At 41.5% G+C, this 18,367-nt stretch overlaps 4 protein-coding genes across 4 annotated transcripts in view; all 4 read right to left on the bottom strand.

Moving 5' to 3' along the window:
- The window catches only part of LOC132842105 (GTPase IMAP family member 8), a 611,624-nt gene that overhangs the window by 380,278 nt on the left and 212,979 nt on the right, over positions 1–18,367 (bottom strand). The gene's annotated exons all lie outside the window — the stretch shown is intronic.
- Positions 1–18,367, bottom strand: part of LOC132842477 (uncharacterized) — a 301,251-nt gene that overhangs the window by 232,565 nt on the left and 50,319 nt on the right. The window lies entirely within an intron of this gene.
- LOC132842491 (GTPase IMAP family member 9-like) lies at positions 634–2,536 on the bottom strand. The gene is made up of 3 exons (XM_060865220.1): positions 2,406–2,536; positions 2,154–2,313; positions 634–2,015 (listed from the first exon to the last, which is right to left on the bottom strand). The coding sequence occupies exons 2-3, from the start codon at positions 2,257–2,259 to the stop codon at positions 1,039–1,041; spliced, it is 1,083 nt and encodes a 360-aa protein (XP_060721203.1). The 5' UTR covers positions 2,260–2,313; positions 2,406–2,536; the 3' UTR covers positions 634–1,038.
- On the bottom strand, positions 4,035–5,046 carry LOC132842091 (GTPase IMAP family member 7-like). The gene has a single exon (XM_060864768.1). The coding sequence runs from the start codon at positions 4,947–4,949 to the stop codon at positions 4,035–4,037; it is 915 nt and encodes a 304-aa protein (XP_060720751.1). The 5' UTR covers positions 4,950–5,046.

The following is an 18,367-nucleotide window of genomic DNA, read 5'->3' as shown; positions in this document are numbered from 1 at the left end:
TGTTATTTTTCTCTCATCTTTTTTTGCGTGTGTTTTTCCTCAGTTTTATTTAGTCATCTACTGGAATCTTAATCATTTCACTCTGATCAAGATAGACACAAACCACTGTAGAATACAGAACACACCCTGGCTTGAGGCAGGAAGTCTCTCTCTCCTGTGTGTGTGTTTTGGGGGGGGGGGGGGTGTATATATGATGGTATCACTGCTGCTATCACTTCAGATAGAACAGAAACTGATCTCTTGGATGATCCACATCATTAAATCTAATATAAACTGTAACTGAGACTATAAACTTTCCCATTATACCTGAAGGTGGCGTGTGTGAGCCTCAGTGAACAGCTCTGATATAAACAATAACATTCCAAATAAATATAGACATGAAGAGGAACAAGTGTGTGTCAGTCTGCAGCAGATACAGTGTGTACACACACACACACACACACACATTGTTATAGAAAGATTAAAATAAAATATGGTTCTAAAACTAAAGCAGTTATAATAAAGTCATCTTTGTGAAGTTCCTCCTTATTTCTATAACAAACACAAATAATGATATATTTCAGGAAATCCACTGTGGTTATAGAAATCTGTATATAATTATAATAAATTATAATAAATAAATGACAGTATTACTACTGACAGTAATGTTTTATTAGTGCACACATCATTAGTACACATCATGTGAGACTTGACACATTTATTAAGATACAGATTTAAAATGATTCTGTTCTGTACACTGGCCGTAATCCTGCCACTGCACAGCTGAGGAAAAGAAACAGAATATAGATTCTACTCACACATAAACACCTATTATTATTATTCTCACTGATTATATAAAGACTATATATATGAACTCTACAGTGTTCACTAACACATTTTATTACAGTACACAGGATTAAACATTTTACAGGTTATTGGTGATTTAGACAGGATTTGTAGAATTCAGTATAACAATCTAAATGAAATCTGATTTAATATGAGAGAATAATTCAGACAGAGCAACCAGGTCTGGTGTACATTCTAATCACAAGTCTTATTTCAGATCATGTACTTTTTTCGAGAATCAGACAAATAATAAACACTTATGCCTATAGCACCAACAGCACTAACATCAACACCAACACCAGCACCAACACAAGCACCAACACCAGCACGAACACAAGCACCAACACCAGCACCAGCACCAAGACAAGCACCAACACCAATAACACCAATAAGAGCTGCAAGAATCAATTTCTCATATTTCATATAAAAAATATGCCAACCTGAGCTAGTACCTCCCCCTGCATTCTGCACTGCCTCTCCCACTCTCTTTACTTTTTCTTCCTTTTTCTGTTTTCTTTCCTCTCCCACTCTCCTCACCCTCTCCTCCTCCTCCTGTCTGAGTCTGGCTGCGTCCTCAAATATCTCATTAGAGAAACAGGTTCCTCCGTTCCTCTCCACCATCCTGTCTATCTTCTGCAGTAGCTCACTGACCTGCTCTCTGTTTCTCAGCTCTTTATTATTAAACACATGATATCCACCTCCACACTGCTGGACAAGGTCACTTAAAGCCGTGTTCTCTTTAATGAGTGTCTCTACATTTTCTCCCTCTAACTGGTCTCCATGGGTGAAGAGAACCATTGCATATTTCCTCATTTCATCTCCAAATAACTTTTCAATTTGCTGAATAATGTGTTTTTCCTGTTCTGTGAACCTTATATTCAGTGGCAGAACAATGAGGAAAGCGTGAGGTCCTGGACTGGACAAATAGATACTCTTCCCTATCTCACAAGCTGTTTCTACAAGATCAGCAGATGTGTCAAAGAGACCTGGAGTATCGACCACACACACGTTCCTGTCCACAGCAAGGCCATGATGAGCTTCAGTCTTTCTGGTTATAGACTTCATTCTGAGTTCAGATCTGAATTTCTCCTCTCCCAGGATGGTGTTTCCTGTAGCGCTCTTCCCCCATCCAGTTTTCCCTAACAGCACAATCCTTCTGGTCAGTGGTGTTGGTCTCTTCAGATGTGATGCTGATTGAGGAAAATAAAATGTTTAGAAATCATCTTAGAATCTTAAAAGTGTAAAATATTACATCACTTAAAAATAGTCAGTAAGACATGAATGACCTGTTTACATGAATAATAGATTACTTATGATTAATAACTCACCAAATTTATTTATATATTTCTTGACAACTATGTTCAGAAGGTCTTCAGCTTGGTCACTGTTTATCTTGTTGTTGAAGATGTGGTGTCTGTCTCTGTATCTCTCCATCAGCTCCTTCAGAGATTCTGTATTAATGATGAAATTCTCTGTCTTTTCCTCTTTCTGTAGTTTCGATTTGGTAAAATACACATTAAAATACACATTAAAATACACATTAAAGGTTAGCATTCATAAAACGATTTATAATAACTTACCTTCTAAGATTATATTTTAGACCAAATGTTATTGTTTTTTTGTGAACGTCGAGTTGTTTAGAAACACTTTCACTTCCTCATTACCGTGTTTTTATGTGATTTTACGAATCAATTCATCGAACCGACTCTTTTGCAGTGGAGAGTCGACTCTTACATAGGAGCCTGGGTTTATTTGTTTCTTTCTCAAGTCTCTACAATTCCCTTGTTATTTGAAGCCACAAATCCACACCCATGTGTGTGTGTGTGTGTGTGTGTGTGTGTGTGTGTGTGTGTGTGTGTGTAAACCGTGTGTGTGTGTGTTTACATGCGCAGAATGATGTATATTATGTTTTAGTAGCATGTAGTATCATGTGTGCAGATGTGTACATTTCCCACACACATTAATGTGTATATGTATGTATATGTCCTTAATTTCCACATAGGGATTAATAAAGGATTTTAATTCTGATACGTGGTGAAAAAAATGTAAAGTAGGTCAAACTAACTGCAGAGTTTCTACATGACATATGTTTATATCAGTATAACTGAGAGAGTAATGGGCTGATGTCAGTGATCATACCATGCAGACAGACGACACTGACTGAATGTAAAGAGTATAATATATGGAGCATTTAATGACAGATTGGGATTAAGGCTTGTTTAAAGACTGGACTCCTGCAGGAACTCTGTTCTCTTATGTACAGGTACATTTCAGACAGAACTGAACACAATCCTGACATTTCCAAACAACCCATGAACAAGGAGCTGAGAACATGTCAAACTCCACACAGACCCTCATCTGACACCAGATCAGGACTGAAACCAGAAACTGCTGCAAAACTATAATCACTGATGCCCACTGTTTATTAACTGTCTGAATTAAAGTGAAATAGAAAACATTTCTGTATCGTCTTACAAGATTACTTTATTTGTGTAATTAAACATAAACCACAAGAATTTAACTCAATTCAAATTTATGTGTACAGTGATTTTAACAGTGGACAGCTTTACAGAACATATGAAACGTAGCACAAAATGTTCATTATACAAAGATTAATATAATACAAAGATTAATATTAAATATATTTAAATGTGTTTGTATTTATCTCCAATGAGCAAGTCTGAGGTGACTCAGGTGACTGTGGGGAGGAAAAACTCCCTTAGATGGTAAAGGAAGAAACCTTGAGAGGAACCAGACTCAAAGGAGAACCTCATCCTCATCTGGGTGACACTGGGGGTGTGATTATAAATATACAGTCTGATAAATGTTGTCGTGATGAGGAGATTGTTGTCCTCAAACACCACATGGAGTTCACATCTCCTCTTTAGTATGTCCAAATACTTCATGAAGCAGAGTCCAACTGGAGCTGGTAGATGTCTCAGTATCCTCACATGTTGGCCTCATCTCTGTAAAGGCCCAAACATGAGTTTTGCTTAATTAACATTTCACACCCTAGGTTGTAGTGGTGGCTCAATGGTTAAAGCTCTGGGTTGTAGATCAGAAACACCACTACGCTGTTGGACAATGAAGCAAGGCCCTTAACCCTGTCTGCTCCAGGGGCACTGTATCATAGCTGCCCCTACACTCTGACCCCAACTTTCTCAGCTTGAATATCTGAAGAAAAATATTCCACTGTGCTGTAAGGTTTGTTATTTCACACTCCAGTATTTGAGCTCGTGTAAGACACGTGTCAGTATTTCCTCATTGAACTGACTTTGTTCTGCTTCCTGTCTCACTGCATTAAGTTTGTGCTCATAATATATTTTATACTCGGTCAGTATTTGGTTATTCCGGGTGACCAGATGCTGCAGCTGTTTGATCTTCTTCTCCTTCTCTTCTACAGATTCTTTTAAGACATCGAGGTTCTCCTGCAGTTTCCTCTTTTCTTCCTGAAATTTGGCCTCTAGTTCCAGTTGTTGCTCATGTAGTTTCTGCTTGTAGAACTTCCTCAGTTCATCTTCCCTCATCTTCAGCCTCTGTTCCACCTCTCTGTACATCTCACTGGTGTAGAACTCGTTATTATTGGCTAAAATCATGCTGTATACTTTCTCCAAGAGCTCCAGAACCTGTATGCGGTCCTGCACTTCTTTATTGTTAAAGACATGATATCTCTGTCCACATCGGCTAATCAGGTCTTTGAGGGGCTCGGTAGCGCTACTGAGGTACTCTTCAATCGTGCAGCTCAGGTCATCACCATGTGTAAAGAGGATTGTGGTGTGTTTATCTGCTTCTTCTCCAAAAAGGGCTCTGATCTTCTCCACTGAGAGACGTTCTTCCTCGGTGAAGGGGCCGAGTGAAATCACCAGGATGATGGCGTGGGGTCCTGGAGCCGTCATGTTAATGCACTTACTGATCTCCTGTTTCAGCTCTTTCTCAGAATATTCTGTATCAAACAGTCCAGGAGTGTCCACCAGCAACAGCTCCCTCCCAGCTACATCTCCAGTCTCCTTCCAGCACTCTTTAGTTATAGATGATCCACTCTGGGCAGCTCTGAAGGCTTTCCTGCCCAGGATGGTGTTTCCTGAAGAACTTTTACCAGCTCCAGTTTTCCCCACCAGCACCATCCTGAGTGTGGACACTGGAGATAAAGAGAAGAATTCATCCTTTAAACTGTGACAGTAATCTGATCCAGAGATTTCATTTTATTTAGTTTTGTTATTTTGTTTTCTCTGAACAATTGCCATGTAAAAGTCAGTTTTTAAATAATTAATTATTTTATTGAAGAAAAAAGTTCTATTATTTTATATACCTTTATCAGCCCTGTGAAAAAGTAATTGCCCCTAAACACAATATCTGCTTGTGCCACAATATCTGCTTTGTTCGTGGTGATGCTTAATGTCCTGCTGCCGCTCCCATATTTATAATTGAATCCTAAATAGAGTCCTAAACGTATTACCGTATGATACTTAAACCTTTTTAGGAATGAGCTCTTTTAGATGTGTACCTTGGAGTGGAATTTGGTGAAATTTCTGTAATTTCTTACATGATACTCACACTTACTTAAGAAAGCTTCTAAGTGTGAAATCTCAGCATCTCGTTTAACTGCATTATTACTTTATCACTGGCTAAAGATGAGTCATCCCTGCTGAAAAATCCAGCATAAACCAGCATGAATTCCATGCTGATCCAGGCTGGTTTTTACTGGTTCATGCTGGTTTAGTGCTGGTATAATGCTGGTCAGTGCTGGTATAGTGCTGGTATAGTATGGTCAGTGCTGGTATAGTACTGGTATAGTGCTGATATAGTGCTGGTATAGTGCTGGTCAGTGCTGGTATAGTGCTGGTATAGTATGGTCAGTGCTGGTATAGTGCTGGTATAGTGCTGATATAGTGCTGGTATAGTGCTGGTATAGTGCTGGTATAATGCTGGTCAGTGCTGGTATAGTGCTGGTATAATGCTGGTCAGTGCTGGTATAGTGCTGGTATAGTGCTGGTATAGTGCTGGTATAGTGCTGGTCAGTGCTGGTATAGTGCTGGTATAGTGCTGGTATAGTGCTGGTCAGTGCTGGTATAGTGCTGGTATAGTGCTGGTATAGTGCTGGTATAGTGCTGGTCAGTGCTGGTATAGTGCTGGTATAGTGCTGGTCAGTGCTGGTATAGTGCTGGTATAGTGCTGGTATAGTGCTGGTATAGTGCTGGTCAGTGCTGGTATAGTGCTGGTATAGTGCTGGTCAGTGCTGGTATAGTGCTGGTATAGTGCTGGTATAGTGCTGATATATACAGGGCTGGTATGATCTTGCTGGAATGAGCTTTATGGTAACAACCATTATTCTTGCTTGTGTATGTTTCTATGTAACACATTAATATAAGATTAAAACACAATATATTGGAATATATTTAATTATAAGTGTACCTGTATTTAATTTCACCTGTATTTATCTAAGGTCAACTTCTCTTCTTTGGATCGTGGTCTTGCGATAACTCTCATGTTCTTGAGCTTCAGATCACCAGCTGATAACAGACATTCTTCAGGATTTTCTTCTAGAGATCAGAATTTATTGTTCTACAGATTATAGTCCCCCAGGCCCTGACCTTGACCTGTCACACCATCCTCAGACCACACACACACAGACACACACACACACAAGTTTCAGCAGATCTTTAGATCTTCAGCACTTTCACACTGGCCGGGGGGTGGGGGTGGGGGGTGTGGGGCAAATCTCCGTGTCACAGTCCGCCAGATCATAGTACAGTTTACTTCCTGAATGAATCGCTCCGTGTGAATCAATCTTTTAAGTGAATGAGTCGTTTGGGTGACTGAATCGTTCTCCTCCGTGTACTGAATCATATTGTTCTGTCTCTTTAGTCCTGCCTGGAAATCACGTGACTGCTTTGAAAGCAGGAGCAGGTCTTTGGTTAGAAATGTGATGATACTTTAATTAAACTGGTCACTAAAGTAAGTTTAACTGATTGGTAAAGACTGAAATATCCAAACACCACTCAACACACGTGGAGGACACAGTGGTCAAGGAGAGACTATTGGTGATTGTAAGAAATAAAGAATGCGTAGTGTAAAAATAAGACGATGATGTTGATGATCTTAATGAAGAACAAGAAGTTTATTCCAGCATAGCAGTGACAAAATACATGAAGTACTTTGGGTTCATCGGAGTCCGTAAGAACCCAGAGCAAATCCTGCTCAAGCATTTTATACAGTTTTCCCTTTTGGTAATTTAAATGAAGTTCTGCTTTGAATGTGTATTGAGTGTAAGAACTGAGTGTCTCCCAAATGGCTGGGCTAGACCTTGTTGTCTAGCTGATTGTCTTTAAATGTTAATCATGGTCACGTACACCTTGTCTTGGTATTGTTACAATTGTTATCAACCAAATGGTCACTTTAAATGGTAATCGCAGTCACGTAGACCCTTTGTTCGTGGTGATGCTTAATGTCCTGCTGCCGCTCCCATATTTATAATTGAATCCTAAATAGAGTCCTAAACGTATTACCGTATGAAATTTCTGTAATTTCTTACATGATACTCACACTTACTTAAGAAAGCTTCTAAGTGTGAAATCTCAGCATCTTGTTTAACTGCATTATTACTTTATCATTGGCTAAAGATGAGTCATCCCTGCTGAAAAATCCAGCATAAACCAGCATGAATTCCATGCTGATCCAGGCTGGTTTTTACTGGTTCATGCTGGTTTAGTGCTGGTATAATGCTGGTCAGTGCTGGTATAGTGCTGGTCAGTGCTGGTATAGTGCTAGTCAGTGCTGGTATAGTGCTGGTATAGTGCTGGTATAGTGCTGGTCAGTGCTGGTATAGTGCTGGTATAGTGCTGGTATAGTGCTGGTATAGTGCTGGTCAGTGCTGGTATAGTGCTGGTATAGTGCTGGTATAATGCTGGTCAGTGCTGGTATAGTGCTGGTATAATGCTGGTCAGTGCTGGTCAGTGCTGGCATAGTGCTGGTATAGTGCAGGTATAGTGCTGGTCAGTGCTGGTATAGTGCTGGTCAGTGCTGGTATAGTGCTGGTATAGTGCTGGTCAGTGCTGGTATAGTGCTGGTCAGTGCTGGTATAGTGCTGGTCAGTGCTGGTATAGTATGGTCAGTGCTGGTATAGTGCTGGTATAGTGCTGGTATAATGCTGGTATAGTGCTGGTATAGTGCTGGTATAATGCTGGTCAGTGCTGGTATAGTGCTGGTATAGTGCTGGTCAGTGCTAGTATAGTGCTGGTATAGTGCTGGTATAGTGCTGGTATAGTGCTGGTATAATGCTGGTCAGTGCTGGTATAGTGCTGGTATAGTGCTGGTATAATGCTGGTCAGTGCTGGTATAGTGCTGGTATAGTGCTGGTATAATGCTGGTCAGTGCTGGTATAGTGCTGGTATAGTGCTGGTCAGTGCTGGTATAGTGCTGGTATAGTGCTGGTAAAATGCTGGTCAGTGCTGGTATAGAGCTGGTATAGTGCTGGTATAGTGCTGGTATAATGCTGGTCAGTGCTGGTATAGTGCTGGTATAGTGCTGGTATAGTGCTGGTCAGTGCTGGTATAGTGCTGGTATAGTGCTGGTCAGTGCTGGTATAGTGCTGGTATAGTGCTGGTATAGTGCTGGTATAATGCTGGTATAGTGCTGGTATAGTGCTGGTATAGTGCTTGTATAATGCTGGTATAGTGCTGGTATAGTGCAGGTATAGTGCTGGTCAGTGCTGGTATAGTGCTGGTATAGTGCTGGTATAGTGCTGGTATAATGCTGGTATAGTGCTGGTATAGTGCTGGTATAGTGCTGGTATACTGCTGGTATAGTGCTGGCATAGTGCTGGTATAGTGCTGGTATAGTGCTGGTCAGTGCTGGTATAGTGCTGGTCAGTGCTGGTATAGTGCTGGTATAGTGCTGGTATAGTATGGTCAGTGCTGGTATAGTGCTGGTATAGTGCTGATATAGTGCTGGTATAGTGCTGGTATAGTGCTGGTCAGTGCTGGTATAGTGCTGGTCAGTGCTGGTATAGTGCTGGTATAGTATGGTCAGTGCTGGTATAGTACTGGTATAGTGCTGATATAGTGCTGGTATAGTGCTGGTCAGTGCTGGTATAGTGCTGGTATAGTATGGTCAGTGCTGGTATAGTGCTGGTATAGTGCTGATATAGTGCTGGTATAGTGCTGGTATAGTGCTGGTATAGTGCTGGTCAGTGCTGGTATAGTGCTGGTATAGTGCTGGTATAGTGCTGGTATAGTATGGTCAGTGCTGGTATAGTACTGGTATAGTGCTGATATAGTGCTGGTATAGTGCTGGTATAGTGCTGGTCAGTGCTGGTACAGCGCTGGTATAGTGCTGGTCAGTGCTGGTCAGTGCTGGTATAGTGCTGGTATAGTGCTGGTATAATGCTGGTCAGTGCTGGTATAGTGCTGGTATAGTGTTGGTCAGTGCTGGTATAGTGCTGGTATAATGCTGGTCAGTGCTGGTCAGTGCTGGCATAGTGCTGGTATAGTGCTGCTATAGTGCTGGTATAGTGCTGGTATAGTGCTGGTCAGTGCTGGTATAGTGCTGGTATAGTGCTGGTCAGTGCTGGTATAGTGCTGGCCAGTGCTGGTATAGTGCTGGTCAGTGCTGGTATAGTATGGTCAGTGCTGGTATAGTGCTGGTATAGTGCTGGTATAATGCTGGTATAGTGCTGGTATGGTGCTGGTATAATGCTGGTCAGTGCTGGTATAGTGCTGGTATAGTGCTGGTCAGTGCTAGTATAGTGCTGGTATAGTGCTGGTATAATGCTGGTCAGTGCTGGTATAGTGCTGGTATAGTGCTGGTATAATGCTGGTCAGTGCTGGTATAGTGCTGGTATAATGCTGGTCAGTGCTGGTATAGTGCTGGTATAGTGCTGGTCAGTGCTGGTATAGTGCTGGTATAGTGCTGGTATAATGCTGGTCAGTGCTGGTATAGTGCTGGTATAGTGCTGGTCAGTGCTGGTATAGTGCTGGTATAGTGCTGGTATAATGCTGGTCACTGCTGGTATAGAGCTGGTATAGTGCTGGTATAGTGCTGGTATAATGCTGGTCAGTGCTGGTATAGTGCTGGTATAGTGCTGGTATAGTGCTGGTCAGTGCTGGTATAGTGCTGGTATAGTGCTGGTCAGTGCTGGTATAGTGCAGGTATAGTGCTGGTATAGTGCTGGTATAATGCTGGTATAGTGCTGGTATAGTGCTGGTATAGTGCTGGTATAATGCTGGTATAGTGCTGGTATAGTGCAGGTATAGTGCTGGTCAGTGCTGGTATAGTGCTGGTATAGTGCTGGTATAGTGCTGGTATAATGCTGGTATAGTGCTGGTATAGTGCTGGTATAGTGCTGGTATACTGCTGGTATAGTGCTGGCATAGTGCTGGTATAGTGCTGGTATAGTGCTGGTCAGTGCTGGTATAGTGCTGGTCAGTGCTGGTATAGTGCTGGTATAGTGCTGGTATAGTATGGTCAGTGCTGGTATAGTGCTGGTATAGTGCTGATATAGTGCTGGTATAGTGCTGGTATAGTGCTGGTCAGTGCTGGTATAGTGCTGGTCAGTGCTGGTATAGTGCTGGTATAGTATGGTCAGTGCTGGTATAGTACTGTTATAGTGCTGATATAGTGCTGGTATAGTGCTGGTCAGTGCTGGTATAGTGCTGGTATAGTATGGTCAGTGCTGGTATAGTGCTGGTATAGTGCTGATATAGTGCTGGTATAGTGCTGGTATAGTGCTGGTCAGTGCTGGTATAGTGCTGGTCAGTGCTGGTATAGTGCTGGTATAGTATGGTCAGTGCTGGTATAGTACTGGTATAGTGCTGATATAGTGCTGGTATAGTGCTGGTATAGTGCTGGTCAGTGCTGGTATAGCGCTGGTATAGTGCTGGTCAGTGCTGGTCAGTGCTGGTATAGTGCTGGTATAGTGCTGGTATAATGCTGGTCAGTGCTGGTATAGTGCTGGTATAGTGCTGGTCAGTGCTGGTATAGTGCTGGTATAGTGCTGGTCAGTGCTGGTATAGTGCTGGTCAGTGCTGGTATAGTATGGTCAGTGCTGGTATAGTGCTGGTATAGTGCTGGTATAATGCTGGTATAGTGCTGTTATAGTGCTGGTATAATGCTGGTCAGTGCTGGTATAGTGCTGGTATAGTGCTGGTATAATGCTGGTCAGTGCTGGTATAGTGCTGGTATAATGCTGGTCAGTGCTGGTATAGTGCTGGTATAGTGCTGGTCAGTGCTGGTATAGTGCTGGTATAGTGCTGGTATAATGCTGGTCAGTGCTGGTATAGTGCTGGTATAGTGCTGGTCAATGCTGGTATAGTGCTGGTATAGTGCTGGTATAATGCTGGTCAGTGCTGGTATAGAGCTGGTATAGTGCTGGTATAGTGCTGGTATAATGCTGGTCAGTGCTGGTATAGTGCTGGTATAGTGCCTGTCAGTGCTGGTATAATGCTGGTCAGTGCTGGTATAGTGCTGGTATAGTGCTGGTCAGTGCTGGTATAGTGCTGGTATAGTGCTGGTATAGTGCTGGTATAATGCTGGTCAGTGCTGGTATAGTGCTGGTATAGTGCTGGTATAGTGCTGGTCAGTGCTGGTATAGTGCTGGTATAGTGCTGGTCAGTGCTGGTATAGTGCTGGTATAGTGCTGGTATAGTGCTGGTATAATGCTGGTATAGTGCTGGTATAGTGCTGGTATAATGCTGGTATAGTGCTGGTATAGTGCTGGTATAGTGCTGGTATAGTGCTGGTATAGTGCTGGTCAGTGCTGGTATAGTGCTGGTCAGTGCTGGTATAGTGCTGGTATAGTGCTGGTATAGTATGGTCAGTGCTGGTATAGTGCTGGTATAGTGCTGATATAGTGCTGGTATAGTGCTGGTATAGTGCTGGTCAGTGCTGGTATAGTGCTGGTCAGTGCTGGTATAGTGCTGGTATAGTATGGTCAGTGCTGGTATAGTACTGGTATAGTGCTGATATAGTGCTGGTATAGTGCTGGTCAGTGCTGGTATAGTGCTGGTATAGTATGGTCAGTGCTGGTATAGTGCTGGTATAGTGCTGATATAGTGCTGGTATAGTGCTGGTATAGTGCTGGTCAGTGCTGGTATAGTGCTGGTCAGTGCTGGTATAGTGCTGGTATAGTATGGTCAGTGCTGGTATAGTACTGGTATAGTGCTGATATAGTGCTGGTATAGTGCTGGTATAGTGCTGGTCAGTGCTGGTATAGCGCTGGTATAGTGCTGGTCAGTGCTGGTCAGTGCTGGTATAGTGCTGGTATAGTGCTGGTATAATGCTGGTCAGTGCTGGTATAGTGCTGGTATAATGCTGGTCAGTGCTGGTATAGTGCTGGTATAGTGCTGGTATAGTGCTGGTCAGTGCTGGTATAGTGCTGGTATAATGCTGGTCAGTGCTGGTCAGTGCTGGTATAGTGCTGGTCAGTGCTGGTCAGTGCTGGTATAGTGCTGGTATAGTGCTGGTATAATGCTGGTATAGTGCTGGTCAGTGCTGGTATAGTGCTGGTATAGTGCTGGTATAGTGCTGGTATAATGCTGGTCAGTGCTGGTATAGTGCTGGTATAGCTGGGTGGCCAGCATAGTCATGGTGTTATCAAGCAAAACAGGGCTGGTGTAGCTGGTTAACCAGTATGATCTTGCTGGAATGAGCTTTATGGGAACAAGCTTTATTTTTGCTTGTGTATGTTTCTATGTAACACATTAATATAAGATTAAAACACAATATATTCATTCATTCATCTTCTACCGCTTATCCGAACTACCTCGGGTCACGGGGAGCCTGTGCCTATCTCAGGCGTCATCGGGCATCAAGGCAGGATACACCCTGGACGGAGTGCCAACCCATCGCAGGGCACACACACACACTCATTCACTCACGCAATCACACACTAGGGACAATTTTCCAGAGATGCCAATCAACCTACCATGCATGTCTTTGGACCGGGGGAGGAAACCGGAGTACCCGGAGGAAACCCCCGCACAATATATTGGAATATATTTAATTATAAATGTGTTATTTCTTTTGCTCCCTCTTTTGAATAAAGAACTGAAATAACAAAGCTCAAAAAGCTTTGAATAACAAAGAATAAAAACATTTAAAAATCGTTCGTTAGGGATTAAAGTGTCTCCACACATTAAATATAGTGATACCAACAAATGTTGACTTCCCGGGCTCCATGAGGGAAGCAGCATATAAATCATACAGAATGATGGTTTTTTAAAGACAAATATATATAATCAATTTGTCTCAATTAAGAAGTAGTTAAGTTGTTTGTCTGTTTTATTAGTAAAGCGGTAATGTGAAGAGATATTACCCAACATCAGCATTGCTATGCAACCTTTAAAGCAACTATGTTCACGAAGGTAAATGTAGTTCCTGCACTTTCCAAAAATAAATCTCGCAACGTTTTCGACTACATTATTTACCTTACAGTGTTTATCAAAATTAGTATAAGTGCACGTGTTCCAGATCATCATGTTTTTGCCACCGTAATTAGGATTTTGTTTTGGGGTAAATAAAAAACTTCCGCTTCTACACGACAAATCTGCTGATCACTGGGAATCAGAATGTTTGCATACGTGAGGTACCTGGATGACGGCTGCATGACAGTCTCAACTAGCGATATTAAGGACATTAACTACGACATGTTTGACCAAATTCAGGTTTATTGGGTATGATGGAAGCAAGACTTCTTCAGGGCACAAATACTAATGCTTAAAGGTATGTAACTTAAGCAGTAGCTGTTTTATCGTAACTCGTTCACTGCACAATATAAACAAATGAGTGATATATAGTTTTGTTTCTTATTTTGTTTCTATAATTTTTCAGAGAATAAAGAAGACATAGAGCAGGAATTGTCTAAAGGCAAATGACTCCGGGTAGCACCTCTTAAAAAAACATGGTCATCTCCACCACATACTACTTGTTACTCGCTAAAAGAGAGAGTAGAAAAATGTGTGTTGTAAAGGTTATATTGTGTAACGTTATTTGTGCACGTGTGTATATTACAGTGTGATGGCAAATGTCATTGTCCAATAAATATTTTAAACAAGCTTATATATATATATATATATACACGTATGTATGTGTGTGTATATATATATATATATATATATATATATATATATATATATATATATATATATATATATATATATATATATATAAAGAAAGCCATGTAAATGTGTCACAGTCTGGGTAGGAGGGAGACAGACCCATATGCAGGATAGCTTCAAATGACAGGGGTTTAATAAACAATAAAGACAACACGGAAAAATATGCGAAATAAACAATACAAATGACGGCACTTAACAACGGTTAACATGACTGGACGTGACACCACACACAACTAATGATTAGCGCTGCCATCGGCAACGCGGCACACTTAAATACAAAAGACAATCAGATACAATTAGGAACAGGTGTGGAGACAGGGAGGAACAGACGAAGGCGGGGCAGACACATGACAACAACAGAAGCACATGGCCAGAAGTCCGGGCTGATCCCTGGCAAAATGATAGGAATATCCAGAATGTTTTTCTTTATTAAAAAGTGAATTGCAATTCTCTAGAAAACTATGAATATGCACTAAGAAATGTGATATGTAACAAATGGGTTTTGTTGTGGTCTTGTTGGGATTATACTAGCATCAAAAAGACAACATATGTTGACCAGCACACCAGCATCCCAGGCTGGTCGGCCAGCACACCAGCAACCAGCACCTAATGCTGGACCAGCACACCACCATCCCAAGCTGGTCCCAGCATGCAAAACATACCTTATGCTGGTGACCAACAATGCTGTTTTTTTTTTTAGCAGGGATCTTTCTTTTCCATGAAAAAGCTTGAGGTTGCTGGGTATGTAGAGGGCTGAATGAATCCAACACAGCAAAATGTGTAAGTATTCTGTAAGGATAACGCAGAGAGATCCATTTGCAGAACAGCATATTTAATAAATAATTAGGAAAACAAATCCAAGACGACAGGCAAAATCCAGAACAGTAATAAACAGATGACATGCACATGAAAGGCAAAAATATTGTAGAAATACAAAGGCTTGGTATGCAGATACTTGACAACAGAGTGCTGGCATGGCCTCTGTATTTATCTCCATAATCCTGGAAGTAACAACAGGAAGGGGTTTTGTCTGGCTGTTGCATTGTGTTAGCAGAGGAGGAATATTATAGTAACAATATTAGACAGGTGATCTCTGTTCTATTATCTTTTCTGACTCGCAAATCCCCACTAAAGCTTTGGGAGATCATGCTGCGATTTCTCATGACCTGAACAAGGACATAATGTTGTCACCATCAAGAGCTTGATGTGGGAGATGAGGAGCAAATATCAAACAAAAATTACTGCCAATTACTGTCTGTTTCAGGATATTCTTTCTCTTTATATCAACAGTGTGGAATCTGTTAGTTAGTAATTAAATGTCATTTTTTCCCCAGAGGGTAGAAGCATGCAGTTGGTAGAAAAATAGTACAATAAGTTTTAATGTAATTTTCTGTTTTCCCCAGGAAGAAGAAATTAAAGCACTTATGAGCAGACTTAACCTTATGGATTGGCAACAGAAATGTTTGAAAAGTACTGACTGCCCTGAAATAAATAAATCCTCACTGAACTACCACAATCCTGAGATTAATGTGGCCCAAGTCTTCCTAAAGCGACTACTAACAATGAATTACAATGCGAGATACTGCATTAGAAAGGAAACCAAAAAACTCTCAGGAAATATTGAAAAGACAGAAATTGAGCTCCACCCCATGGATGTCCAGATGGCGGTGTTCTACAGCTCTGATCATTTCCTAAAGCAGCTCATAGCAACTAAGCTAGCTCAGTGTCAGTACGCTTTGCCTCTGCTGGTGCCCAATCTCCTCACCAGAGAGATCGAGTTTCCTCTCTGGACCTTTCGCAAAGTCAAGAAGAGCTGGAGGACTAGAACTTCCATTAGTGAGGACAAAATGATTGTTGAGACAGAAACTCCAATGGTGGCATTTTTTAGGTTTGGTTCTGTATCTTCATCTAAGTCTCAGCTGATTAACAGCTTGATCAATGAAAAGCATCACACATTCTTCCACAGAAACTGTCCAGGCAGCAGAAGAAACCAGTTACTGATGGATGGGGTGGTGGAGATTGCTTGGTACTGCCCTTCTGGGAAGGAAACTGATCATTTCCCTGACTGTGTGGCGTTCTGTAATCTTCATGGTGAAGCTGGAGCTCATGTGACACAGCATGATATTTTAACGATGTTCTTTCTGAATGTTGTCTTTATACCTGATTTTGGTCAGAAAAATCACTACAAGGGGTTAGTGAAACGGCTCTTTAACTCCCCAAAGCCTCTGATTTGTGTTCTGACAGATGATGATTCTCCTGTAACAGAGCTGGTAAAGGGGAAGTTCAGTGTTGGAGTAAAGGACAGAAATCAGCATGATGTATGTGAAGAACTGAAAGGAACTATTCGATTCTGTCTATCAGAAACGTCAAACACCTTTAAACTAGAAGATCTGGCCAAGGATACGCAGGTCAGAGTTGATGAAGATCATGGACTCTGTAAGAAAGGAAATGAAGCTGCCTTGGAGATAATGTCTCTGCTGAAGAATAATGACCAGTCCTTACACAAAGAAACAAGTCTACCATGTCAGGGGAAACTGTGGCATGACTGGTGTAAGAGCAATAAAGAACTACACCGACCTCATGGACACAACATAAACAAGTACACAAGTGAAAAAAAAGAGGAAATGGAGCAAATCCGGGAACAGCAGCAAAAACATGGTCTTAGCAAATTCATGAACTGCTTTATCCAAGGACTGAATTCTGAGGATGCTGATGAGAAACTGTATTTCCTGAAATGGGTAGAAATCCTTCTGAACAATTTCACTGTAAAACGTCTCTCCACCTTACATCAGGAGTATGATGAAACGTGGTCAAAAGTTTCGGAAGTAAAGAAATCTCATGATATAGCAGATGAACTGGAAACTACAAAAAAGCTTGAGGAACTGTCAGAGCAGCTGAAGTCTGCTTCTTTTGGTTTAGAACATATACTCAGGGAGATGGGACAGATATATGAGTCATATCAGTCTGTAAAAATAAAAAAAAACAGAAATGAAGCAAAAAGCAAGCATTCCTTTATTTCCTGCCCTTGCAGCTGAACTCATGCTTTCAGGTTATCCACTGGAGCTGATGGATGGAGATGCTTCTCATGTTCCTCTGATCTGGGTTTCAGCAGTTCTAGATGAACTTGTGAAGGTACTGGGGGATCAGAGAGTGTTTGTGCTGTCAGTTTTGGGGATTCAGAGCTCTGGGAAATCCACCATGCTGAATGCCATGTTTGGACTCCAGTTTGCTGTCAGTGCTGGAAGGTGCACCAGAGGAGCCTTCATGCAGCTGGTCAGAGTGTCAGAGGAGATGAAGAAAGAGCTGAAGTTTGACTACATTCTAGTTGTAGATACTGAAGGACTTTCAGCACTTGAGCTCGCAGGAACATCCACTCGACATCATGACAATGAACTCGCCACATTCGTTGTTGGTCTTGGAAACCTGACCTTGATCAATATCTTTGGAGAGAACCCTGCTGAGATGCAGGACATCCTTCAGATTGTTGTTCAGGCCTTCCTGAGGATGAAGAAGGTCCAACTCAATCCCAGCTGTTTGTTTGTCCACCAGAATGTTCCAGATGTTACAGCCGGACAGAGAAACATGGAGGGACAGAGAAAACTACAAGATAATCTGGATAGAATGACCAAGCTGGCTGGTGAGGAGGAATCCTATGAAGCAGAACGTTTTAGTGACGTCATAGCATTTGACATAAAAAAAGATGTGAGATACTTTGCACAGCTGTGGGAGGGAAGCCCACCCATGGCTCCTCAAAACCCATTATACACTGAACATGTGGAAGAGCTGAAGAAAACAATACTGTCCAGAGCCACAGAAAGTCCTACTCTAACACTGACACAGTTTAAATCACGGATTAAAGATCTCTGGCATGCACTTCTATGTGAAAACTTTGTGTTCAGTTTCAGAAACACACTGGAGATCGCAGAATACAGAAAACTGGAGGAGAAATATGGGACATGGACCTGGGATCTCAGGAAATCTATACTAGATATACAAGACAAACTACACACCAGCATCAACAACAAACAACAGTGCACAGTTGAGAGAAAGGAAATTATAGATAAAATGAGAGAAACATTTAATAATGTGACAAAATCAGTGCAATGTTGCTTTGAAGAAAATAAAGACAGGAGAGACATTATTCAGCAATGGAGAGAAATTTTTACGAAAAAGGTTCAAAATCTACATGGTGTGACACAAACAGTGAGAGAGCTGCATGAGGTCATTTACCAAAAGCAAACCTGCAAAAACCTGGAAGATCAGAAATCTCAGTATGAGGCAGAACTTTTTAAAAAGAGCAAAGCGCTGGCCTTGGAACTGAAAAGCAAAGCAAATGATGAAAAGCAGTCGGAAGAACATTTTGATTTATTGTGGAAAAACTGGGTCTCTGAACTGACTGCAAACCTGACTAGAACACAAGTGAACATAGC

The sequence above is a fragment of the Tachysurus vachellii genome, chromosome 3 (genome assembly GCF_030014155.1).
Source record: "Tachysurus vachellii isolate PV-2020 chromosome 3, HZAU_Pvac_v1, whole genome shotgun sequence".
Lineage (NCBI taxonomy): Eukaryota > Metazoa > Chordata > Actinopteri > Siluriformes > Bagridae > Tachysurus > Tachysurus vachellii.
Note: the sequence above shows the minus strand (reverse complement) of the source record. Positions and strands in the feature narration are given on the sequence as shown.

What these genes read in the sequence shown, in the direction of transcription:
- LOC132842491 (XM_060865220.1), bottom strand. Translation starts at nt 2,259, where the DNA reads ATGGAGAGATACAGAGACAGACACCACATCTTCAACAACAAGATAAAC. An exon ending in GAAATATATAAATAAATTTG is followed by an intron (nt 2,016 to 2,153) that starts GTGAGTTATTAA and finishes TTCCTCAATCAG; the next exon opens with CATCACATCTGAAGAGACCA.
- LOC132842091 (XM_060864768.1), bottom strand. Translation starts at nt 4,949, where the DNA reads ATGGTGCTGGTGGGGAAAACTGGAGCTGGTAAAAGTTCTTCAGGAAAC.